This window comes from Ixodes scapularis, unplaced genomic scaffold, assembly GCF_016920785.2.
Source record: "Ixodes scapularis isolate PalLabHiFi unplaced genomic scaffold, ASM1692078v2 PGA_scaffold11__112_contigs__length_91849675, whole genome shotgun sequence".
NCBI lineage: Eukaryota > Metazoa > Arthropoda > Arachnida > Ixodida > Ixodidae > Ixodes > Ixodes scapularis.
The window spans coordinates 44,055,340-44,066,954 of NW_024609837.1; the positions used below are offsets into that span (position 1 = coordinate 44,055,340).

The window sequence follows — 11,615 nt, forward strand, 5'->3', positions numbered from 1 at the left end:
GGTCATCTTAAGCTCTGGATCTTTTTCACCTTGTCTGAAGGTCTCTAGGTCTGAAAACAGTATTTGATTTTCTCGCGTGTGATTTGTGCATCTCTGCATTGTGTCTTGGTGTGAAATTTCTACAGCATATAGGTAGTAAAATAGAATGTGTTTTTAACTCAGAACAGGTTATACTTAGGATCAGGGGTGAAATAAGCGAACACACGCCAGATGCGCGCGCAGTCCGTTGTTCGGAACATGGCCACTCGTTTTTGCCAACTTAGCGAGTGTCGGTATGACCACAAGCGACCAACTGATTAACCTCAGGCCATTAAGAATGTCCTACTCTGGTGATATTCAGTGACTCTATTTGGGTGCTACTACCTCGTAATCTAGGCTCACTAAAACGAATTTAGCAGATGCCAGCCGGTATGCACATGTATAGTGGTGCCTGTGTGGCGTAGCTCTTCCCTGTCCCTCACTTTCCTTCTTTTTATGTTTCGTGGTCAGGGCGGCCACGTGCGGTTAGCCTGTGTTCTCTGTCGTTTGGGGCCGGCAGCTTTCGTAGGATGCTTTTGCGTTGTCTTGCATTGCATAGCGCTGTCTCTTTTGGTTGGTTGGTTGGTTGGTTGGGTTGGTTGTGATTTTTTTTCTTCTTCAAATCATTTTTCTAGAGACCTTTTTTTTTTGCCTTGCGTGGTACGTGTTTTGTGGCGTCACCTTTAGAGGCTGTTTCTTCTGTTTCCCCCCTCTCCACCCCCTTCCCCCTCCCCCCGGATCCTCTTTGTTCTCCCTTGCACTGCTTCCCACACTGTGACCAAATCAAAAAGCAGCCAGGTAGGTGTGTCCTTACCCGCTGAGCTGGCGTCTGCTTCCGTTGTGTGCCACGACTAACGCTTTCGCTTGTCGCACTTCGCTTATTGGTCGACGCGCGGTTGGTTCGCCAGAGGATGTTTCACTCGCAGGTCGTATCGTCGTCAGTTGTGCCACCGTTCGTGGTTGACAACATCTTGTCCTTGCCTACTTCTAAACTGTCAATGACCGTATCAAACTGAGCTCATCTAAGAAACATATTTTAATGAGCATTGTGAAAGACTATTTTCGCTGGCTCAATATTCGCGAATTTGGCGAAGTGTGGTTTTCAGGAATACTTCGCGAGCACGAAATTTGGCGAATCAGGGTGGGCTATGCATTCCTTACAATAGGGAAACATTCGTGGAACCTATTTCTTTGCCATATTATGCAAGTTGCGGTGAAAATTGGGTACTTGCAAAAATTAAATTTCTTATAGTATCCATTTATTCAATTTCCGTACACTGGAATACAAAAGATTCAAATGTATACGAATCAGTTCTAGTCAATTCAAAAGTATTCTATTCGAATGTATACCACTGTATACAAAACGGATAAATGGATATTTGAATCCATATTTTAAAATAAAAAGAAATGTTAAAATATGTTTCCCAAATGACCTCATTTGGTTCAAATGGCAGTTTCTAGGTTTTTTGATAATTGCAATTAAACTTGGAGACAGTTTGAACACTTGTTGTGGCATGCAAGTTTCCTCAGCCGTTGAGTGCACTTGTCCTGCTACACTAAAGGTTATACTGCAGTAAACAGCAATTCTCCACAAAATTTTCAAGGAGCTTTCGGTCGATCGAGTGACGACGAAACGACTGCCGACGAGAGTTTGTCCCTCGAAACATGTTAGCAAGGATTGTTTGGCTAAACGTTAAGTGTCTGTGATCAGGTCTGTGCATTTGTTCCTTTGCTGCGAGGATGATGGGTTTGAACTGAATATAAATTAATTGAACATCCGTATCACAATCTATGGGCCCTCAGATCCTAGAAAAACCAAAATTATAATGATGCCTCATCATTTTCTCTTAAAGAGCCACTGAAAAGAAAAAAAATGAAATGTTTTTTTATACAGTCTGTTTGGGACACGCGTGTCAAAAAATAAATTTTTCGCAAAAAAAAAAATTTTTAGAGTAATATTGACGGCACGAGGTGCTATGTAGTCAGTAGTCACCTCCTTTCCACTTGTTTTCTCTCTGGGCGTTTCGGGCGTGTGGAGGAAAGGTGGATTGGCTTGGCCATCACGTTGAGATGAAGAGAGTGTAAGACCATCTCCTTGAGGTGGAAAGAGTGTGTGACCATGCATTCCGTGACGTTATGGACTTTGCGTGCAGAATTTGAAATAAATCTCGTGCCGTCAGTATTGCTGTAAAAAAACTTTTTTTTCCCACAAAATTAATTTCTTGACACGCGTGTCTCAACCAGACTGTTTAAAAACATTCTTTTCAGTGGCCCTTTAAAGATGCAACCAAACATCACAACATGTTTTTTAATAGAATATCAGAAAAGCGGTGAAACACATTGTTTGGTGCCTTTTAATAGCGAAACAAGCCATGCATGTCAGACATTTTTAATTTTTAGGATGTTGGGGTGCATCAACTTAGCTATTGCCAAAGAGACAAACTCCAAATCCACTTCAGTGCCCTTTTGACAAAGGCTAAACTATCTGAATATATTTATAATTATTTAAAACCTATCCTACTATTGTTCTCGGGGTAAAAGCGCTAAAAAACAACGGACAAGTGAAAGAAACGAATAACACAGTGCCGTGTGTTGTTCGTTTCTTTCACTTGTCTGTTGTTTTTTAGCGCTTTTACCCTCGGAACTAGGAATCACCAACTAGCCCGAGTGCATACCCTTCTACAGTCGACTCTCATTAATTCCAACTTTCTTAATTCAGACTTGTGGATAATTCAAACTAACATACAGGTCCCAATCTATGCGTCTCTATGAGAGGAAACTCCCGTTAATTCAAACTCTGCTTTATTCAAACAAATTTCTGGTCCCCTCGAGTTTGAATTAACGAGATTTGACTTGCCATTAAGCCTGAATAGTATTCTATTCTACTCAGTGCATTTGATTCAGATTTCAAATTAAAACATGGATATTCGAATTAGTATTTGAAAGTTCAGAATATTTGCTGATGCCCACCAAATGCCAATTGCTTTTGGGGCGTTCCAACTCGTATCACTGAACAGACAACTTTCAGTGGTTACTGCTTCTCACGAGAGCTAATACAACTAAATCTCGCGATTGCTTTTTGCTTGCCAAATGCGATTCTCAACTTTGGGGTTGCATGGGTCAAGCAAGTGAGTGCAGGGAACATTTAACTTAGTTCTAGAGTTGCAATTTTCTCATTAACGATGCTTTACTTCATGCCACGAGCTTTGAATATGTTAGTGAAAAATGACATATCTTTTCTCATTTGAGCGTGGTGGATGCCCCTGTATCGACAATATTAGAATCGCAACCTTTACCATAATCTTAACATTGCCTGGTCTTGTTTCTGCTGCCTGTAACTCAATTCTTGTTACAAACTGTGCTCCAAGCATAGGTACACTTTTTTCACTCATGTTTATAGAACAAGCGTGGCATGTTCGCAGATTGTGAGTCGCCCAAGCATATTTACGATTGGGCTAAGCAAATCTAACAAACAACCTACACTGCAGGAGAACTGTTCATTATAGATACAATTGTTTAGGATTTATTGTGGTTTTGGGTGATGCATATTTAAGGATGCTCCAGTGGGCTTAGCCGCGCCGGATGTTGTTGTTTCAATGCCATTAAGAACCACTAACTGTGCTGTGTGTGCTTGTGTGTGTAGCTGACAGATTTTAAGGACCACATTAATTGCACGTTCACCAGGTGTAGCATCAATTTCTACAACACAGGAAAATGGCTACTAAAAAAAACCAAGGGTCTCTGGGCGAGAAAAAAAAGCACTCATTCAAGCATTCACATGCACACTCCACTCTCCGAGCACACTGTGTCTTAACCCGATTCCTCCTTCAAACAAAGTCACACCCGCTAACTTTGCTCGACGGCCGCACGTGTCAAGCTTCGCCACTACTGTGCACATAAAAAAAAAAAGAAAAGATACCCAAGCTGCCATTAATGTGGAACGCAAGTTCATCTGCTTCTTGCATAGGGGTTGCAATGATGTCAGAATGCCGAGCTCTTATTGGCCGATTGAAAAAAATAGTGCATAAATTTCAAAACATCTAGCATTAAGGTCCGCCCACTATCCTTTCAATCAAAGCCAATCAGAGGTCGTCACCGCAACTCCTGCGTAAGAAGCAGAAGACTTTCTCTCTGCATAGTAACGCCGCACGCGCCTCCCCCAGAACTCTCATCACACTCTCAGACACTCTCTCGTTTCTGCTCTCTTTCCTCCTTGCCCCTTTTTTGCCCCTTCCCCTCTCTTTTTCCGACCCACCCCACTGCAGAAAAAAGAAGCGCGGAAGTAAGAAGGACGCGCTGAACGAGGAGGAGCGCAAGCGCCTCTCGACCATGGCCGAAGAAGACGACGAGGAGGATTGCGGAATCACAATCCGCATCGACGCGCCGACGCCGGTTCCGTCGAAGCACGCGTCTCCGCAAGAGACCAAGAAGCCCTTCCCCAACGGCAGCGAGACGTCCGTTTGACGCCAGATGAGCCCTTAGGACCTTTTTTTTTTCTTCAACGACTCCAAACTGTGTCATTGATCAGCAGTCGGACCACCACCGGATGTCCGAAAGGGTTCTCGTCTGGAAGAAGATGCGACCCCTCCCACTTCCCCCCCTGCCATCCGTCTCTTGCATTGGGCGGACCGCCAAAATCCGCGGACTTTCTTCGAAAAAAAAAAAAGTGTTTCTGGATTGCGGTTGTCTTGAGCGTCGCCTCGAACTGTTCGTCGGTACGCGTGAAACGAATGCCAGTCGTCGTCTCCGCTTCGTAGGATCACGAAACGAGTTCCCGTCGAATAGTGCGTGAGAAAGCCTTAGTGAGAATTCTTCCGTCGAATGTCGTGTGTCCGTTTCGCTGGTATCGTCGGATGCCCCCGTGTTATCCGCGTCTTCCGAGTTCACGGGAGCTGCCATAGTCAGATTGCTACTCTCAAGACACGGAATTATTTTTTCTTTATGTTCTGCATCGACGACAACCATTGCGAGTCGAAGATGGTTCCTGCGGATGCCGGATAGTAAGACAACCACGCAGAACAGTGCACTCGACGACACATTGTGTTTTAGTCACGCGTTCTCACTTCTTTTGTCCGTGTGCACTGTTTTTGTGTTTCTTTCTTCCTTTTTCAAAGGCCGTATTATGGAAGAAGTCGGCATTGAAAAAGGTACCTTCGTTTTCGGCGTGCTCGAGTTGTGTACATGGAGACGTTTCAGCCGACAGAGCTTTCGTTTTCTTTTTTGGTTCTTTTCGAGGAACATGTCTTTTGCAAGGCTTTGGTGATATTGCGGCTACATTTTTTTTCGTAAAGGACGGCCGTAAGATTGTCAATTGCGGTTCGGAACGGGAGTTTTAGCCGCTGCTTTCTCATTTCTGACGATATAGTTTTAAATATTCTAATTGTGCACGCTAGCCCGCTGATTTTAGTGTCGGTGTTTTTCTCATTGCTTCGGGGCAGGCATTTTACTAAGCGGGCTCCGGGGGGGATTAAAGAGGTTTTACGACTTGTCTCTTCATAAATGTTTGACGCTTTGTTGTCACTGCAGTGGGGCAGGGGTCATTTTAGCTTTTCTCAAAGGAACCTTTAAGCGCTTCTTTCATTCATGTCTTGCTCTGTGTTTCTTTAGGTCTGGTGCTTTGTGTTGTCATCTGCACTTGACACGAAGTTAAATTCCTTACAACTGTTCTTTTTTTTTTTTTCATTGCATCTCTGAAGACAGTGTGTTTGTGAGTTGTGTCCAAACAGGACGATCTTCTCAGGTTAACCTATTTGTATGAAGATTTCTTCTCCTGTTACTTTCCCGGTCTTTTTACAAACTCTGTATCTTTCTCAGCTTGCAAATATTTTGAAGTTGGGTCATTAGAAACCAGTGGCAAATTGATAAACAGAAAGAGTGTGATTGAAAGCTTATATTTGATGCGACTTAGCTTAAGCTGTGTATAACTTACGACACAAAACTACCTGTATATTGGAGCAAAGTTTAAGGGACAAAGTACATAAGATGCTGCATCCCTATAAATCACTGAGCCACTGTTTGGCACGAAGTGTTCAACTGCTGTGCTCATTGTTAAATTGGTAATCTGTTTTGTCATGTGCATTATTGTCTCATCTGAAGTTGGTTGGATTGGTGTGGCTTGGCTACGGCGACGGTGCAAGCATTGTGTTTCCTAACTCCAGACTGCATAGTCCACTTTCGGAGAGTCTCTCGAAAAATGGGTTTGGGTCTACCCGCCAAGCCTGAGAATAGAAGCAGTCTAAACTCGTCTGACGCTTGTGGTACGTTGGAGGCGATCTTCGACAAAGCAGCAGGAAGTTGCGGAGCAGTAGTGAATCGCGCACAACACTTCTCTTCTCTACGTTCGGTCACTCCGTCACCTGTTCCTGTTGCAAGCAAAAGAAGAAAGCTGTTGCACAGACAAGACAGCGAGTGTTTTCGCTGCAGTGGCCAGTCTCAGTACTGCAGAGCTCCGAAGTGCTGCATCCTGCGGTCGCATCACAGATTACCGCACCAACGTTTGTTTCATCGCGACATCATGCGACTTCACGCAACTCTGCGCCGCTCTAGGCTCTTGAGAGTCAGTTAAACGAGGATAGTGTGCAGTTAGGTAGGTAACATAGTCCAAAGTGTTGAAAGGATCTTGTCCTGGTGACATCCTGTTCTAGCAGATGTTACTAGCTTTGTAAACGTAGCTACTGGCCTGGGGCTTTTAGTTGCAGTAGCTTGGTGGCAGAGTCCCTCTGTTGTGTGCTGAAACCCATCTTCTGGGATGATGTGCTTGTGCCATATTTAGATTGTCCGGTTGAGCGGCGGCGGTGACGTGGAACGTTGGGACTGGTTTGCTCATGTGCGTCTTTACGAATGTTGCGTTTGAAGTTTTCGGTTTGCGGGGCATTTACAACTGGGCATGCGGACACCGATGGTATGTTAAGGTCTCTTTAATGTATTCTTTTGGAGGATGAGAACAATTGTTTATTCGAGAGCTTCGTAAGATATTGAAAGGTACTAGACGAGATTTCCCGTTTCTTATATCCCGACTTTGGCCGCAGCAAAGATGCGGTAGAAAAGTTTGCAAACCTTTCCTTCAAGAATCTTTTGATTACTTTATTTACTCACTCAAGCATGATTATGAAAGCACACTATCATACGAGGGACTATTCTTTACACTTTTGCCATGGTGAAACTTCTTATGCGTGGACTTGCGTTGAAAGCTTGACGGCGCCAATGTGACGCGTCCTCGACAGTCACATTGTTCTCGTATCCAAGGCTCACTCGAATTGGCAGTTAATTAGCCAATGAACAGTGTTTAACGAGAGGTTCAGACAGTTTAGTTTTGCAACCAAGGTGGCAGCCTTACTGTTTTCTCAATGCTGATAGAGACTTTTCATTTTCGGTCCCACCTTGGTGTGTAGTCACGGTGTTGGAAGAGTCTTAGCTCGAGTTTAACTTTCGTTATCAGACGGGCAGCATTCAGTCATACAGTTCGACCCACTTTGTTTTCATCGCCGCTTTTGCCGTGGAAGTTTGTGGCTTGGTCGTTTGGTTGTCGCAACTTGTAGTCAAGATCTGCATTTAAAGGCCTTTTTTTGGGAAGCTTTATTTATTTTTTTATATATACCTTCTCCCTTCCCACCTCCTGGTTTAGCCGTTCTTGGTCGTAGATACTTTGGGATCAGTAGAATCAAAGACTGTAGTGAAGTGGGCTTATTCAGTGTTAGCAGGCCGCGCCACAGCAAGGTAAAGATGTGTCGTTTGCCAACGGTACTGTGTCAGGAGGGAAGCATGCTACAAAAGAGTATTGGGGTGTACAAAATATTTTGTGTAGGTGTTCATCTTTGTGAGTGTGTGTGTGTGTGTGCGTGCATGTGTGTCTGTATACTTGCCTTATAGAAGAGTACAACAATAGCGAAGTCACAAGAACGAAGCGCATAGTTTATTTCTTCTTTTGTTTTTTTACTTCGGGGTATGGCCTGTCTGAACAGTCAAGGTAATCTGTATTCGATTATGACCTACGTCGTCGTCTAACCTGATGAAAATGCTTTGTCCCGAGAGTATAGTGGTCATTAGTTAAAACTGTCTTCGACACTGTTCTTGCCGAAGCTTTTGAAGCAACTGCGAGTGCAGCTCTTTTAAACTTTTGGCTCTCTGATCGTCAAGGTTTAGGACATGTTTTTAGCACTTCCTCCGACCTTAAAACAAAAACAGTTGTGGATGATCTGGAGTTATGAGTTGACAGTGATAGGTCTCAACCGGGCTGCCATTACTCCACCGTACCCCCAGTGTCATGTCTGCAGTGTCCTTACAATTCCCGTATAGATCACGGTGCCAATCAGTATCGTGAACAGTCTTTCTGTACGCCTCCCCCACTTGAAGTGTGTCTCAGCTAGACCGACGTTTCACCGCAAGTTTTACTTCGGCCGGTTTTTCCGAGCACGGCTGAGAGCAAACTTTCTTATGTTCTGGTCTGAATGATGTCACACTATGGCTGAAATTCGCTGTTTCTAGCCGAAATAAGAATGGCTAGCCCAAGTGGGACGTAACCTCGTTCCTACTGTCCACTGTGCAGTAAAAAAAATTAACAATCAAAAGGATCAAAGGACAGGCGCCAAAAACGTTGCCAAGCAGTGCTGTGGAGGATTGAGGCATTGTGCGACTTATCGCGACGAGTTGGTGCGCCGCGACAAACCCAGTAGCTGTTCGTAGGAGACTGATCTTTTACATAGATGCGCACTGTTGTTGTTGTTCACTCGTAGGTATTTTAAAAGCAAAGGGAAGTCAAATTACAGTTAGGCAGTGTAGTTAAAGAACACGGACATTCTTCCGCTAGCGTGTCGGAGGGCACGCCTTAGTCCGAGCTTGGAGAAGAAAAAAAAAAAGCGAAGTTAAATCTCTATGTGTGATATACTATACTAAGATGATGAAGAGAGAGCAAGAAAAAAGATGTGGTAGAACATTCATCTGTTCAGAAACAGCACTCTAAGCATCATTTTCTTAAACATTTTTTGTTTTCTTGTAGAGAAAAAGAAAATCTTTATTGGAGATAAATATAGGTTAGTCGTCTTGACAAACTTTCCGTGGAGTTGGGTTCGAGTCTGCAGACGCGCATATGGCGCTTTGAAGACTAGTGATTCCAGAATGTCACCGTTGCTGTAGAAAACGACGAAGTCAAATCTCAGCCAGCTATGTTTATTGTTGTTGTTGTTATTACATATTTCGAGCTTGCTGCCGAGACGCGACTTTTGGGCTCTTGCCCCCCTCCCCACCCCGCAAAAACTCGGTGACTGAACCTGAAAAAAAAGCAAATCTGGACGTCATCAAGACCTTGTCATTTTTAAAATTATTTTTCAGGTAAAAAAAAAAGAAGGTTTGAAATGTACCACATGCAATAAAAAATACATTGTACGTAAGGGGGTATGGTTAAAACAACGACTGAAGGGAAGACTTTCCTGTATCCATTCTGTACATTTTGACGAACTGTGTATGTTTTTCTTTGCGTCTTGGTCTTCTGTACCGAACACTGGCAAGAGAAATTCAAATAAAAGTGCTGCTTTTATGACGCGGTGCTGTCGCTGGTTTTTTTTTTTGTGGTGTTGTGAAAGGCCGTCACTAAAGGTGTACCCTGTTGATAGACAGTATCGAGATTAAATACTAGGGTTTCACATTTGCCGAGGTTCATTGTCGCCTCAGATGACGTAGGAAGTGAGTGAGCCGTCCGCGTTGCAGCGGTCACCTATTGTTCGCTGCCACCTAGCGGTAGGCTGCGCAGAATCATCAAGGAGCAATGGCGATGAACAGCACAGCAGACAGTGTCCCCGCGTGATTATGCAGGATTTAAGGCAGTTACGAATCCGGGAAGTTTCTTTGGTAGCCGGTGCCGCCGGCACAAAATTATTGGGAAGTAATGGCGACAGACAGCACAGCAAACAGTGTCCCTGTTGGGGTTTAAGGAGATTACGAATCCAGAAAGCTTCTTTGGTAACCAGTGCAGAATCATTGGGGGGTAGCAATGGCGACAAACATAGCAAGGGACAGTGTTTCCGTGGTAATTACGACGGGGTTTAAGGCAGTTATGAATCCAGAAAGCTTTTTCTGTGGTGCCAATATGGTGAGAGGAAAACTCTATGGATCTGGCCGTGTGTACAACGTGAAAGACATCCTTTTGGATTGACAAGTGGATGTCATGGCGTGCCGTACTCCGCAAACGAAATTGAGCGCGCCCGCAAAAAAAACTTGGACAGAGCTTTCTTAGTTGGCGTTGAGTGGACTGCGCTAATTACGTATGTTTACGTATGTGTAATTACGTATGGGTGTTACGTATGTGTGTCTTTCAGAGTCTGCTTGACAATAACTGGGCAATTGTTTTCGCACCATTCCGCAATTCCCACTACTATATTCCTGTAGGCTGATGGAAACATCCAAGTGTGCACACTTGGGTGGGCGACCGCTTCTCGATTCCGGTGAAAGTAAAAAAACGCCACCCATTACCTGCATCAACGCACAAGTTGCACCCAAGTCGCGCGGCACTCCGCCTTGTACGGCTTCAAAGGGAAGCCGTAGAACTTTGTTTTGTGCGCGCCCTTGTACTTACTGTTGCAGCCGACCACGCAGCAATTGTTGTGGCTTTCTTGGTGCGAAATAGCCATCTCAGAAATTTCAGTGCTAACCCGCTACAATGCACAACCAACGCAGCGACTGGCAGAAGCTCCTCGCTGTAACGGACCCATTTGCCGCTAGGGGTGCTTTGGTCGGGGCTTGAATTAGGTCTGCACGATTCCTATTGTCTTCGTCTTGTAGTAACTTACTACGCTCGGTGTAAACTATTTTTTTGCTACTTTGTCAAGGGTAGCGTAGCTTCCACAGTGCTCTGTCAAATGTAGTTGTGCGAGTGCATGCAAATAAGATGCAATATAAAGCCTCATCCTATCACAGCAGTGCGGGACTGCAGCCCTGTAGGTGAAGGAGGCCTGTAGGCAAGGAGGTTAGAAGTACTAGGAGGGGGCACGTTGCAATATTGGTGAAGCCTAGTCATAAAAAGTTTAAATGATTTTGTGCCCAGCGTGACCGCAGATCTCTCTGGCGATTGGTGCGCGTGACATGTCACGTGTGAGATGGATGGTTGATTGCAGAAGGACTCCTTGCATGCTTGCGCGCGCTCCGTCGGGTAGGTTTTATCGGGTCGAAGTCTAGACTGTGGTGTATTCTAGTACCCCACAGCAAGACGAAGTCTAGCTACGGTCACGTGATGTGGTCACGTTGGCATGGTAAGTGAGGAGGGTAAGGAGGAAAATGAGAAAGAGGCGAGGCGTCAAGGGAGCATGGCTTGTGGAGGCTACGCGGCCGACGTCATGCCCTCTCCTACCCTTCTATTCTCCATGCCTGTAGGTGCTATGCTGTCATTGACGATGGGGCACGAAATAGTTGACGCCGAGTACTTAGTACCTTGGGTCTCCTGAACACGGGCTGGCGAGCAAACTTTTACGTTAAATATCTCCAACGCATTGTGTCATATTAATGTGAAGAAACAACAGCATTAGCCTCGAAGTACTAGCTGGTTTTAATTGCTCCCATTTTCTGACATGTATGCATGCAAAGATTTATCTTGCAATACTCAAGTTGCT

At 44.6% G+C, this 11,615-nt stretch overlaps 1 protein-coding gene across 10 annotated transcripts in view; it reads left to right on the forward strand.

The window, feature by feature from the left end:
• LOC8023735 (electroneutral sodium bicarbonate exchanger 1) overlaps nt 1-9,553 on the forward strand; it is a 228,045-nt gene extending 218,492 nt beyond the window's left edge. For 9 of the 10 annotated variants that reach the window (XM_042288895.1, XM_042288896.1, XM_042288894.1 and 6 more), the window contains one exon: nt 4,284-9,553. In XM_042288895.1, coding sequence (XP_042144829.1) covers nt 4,284-4,482 — 199 coding nt within the window. In that variant the 3' untranslated portion in view covers nt 4,483-9,553. Of the gene's footprint in view, nt 1-812; nt 817-4,283 lie in introns of all 10 variants that reach the window. The other variant, XM_040499328.2, reaches the window with a different exon arrangement.
• Nucleotides 9,554-11,615: the final 2,062 nt, after the last annotated feature.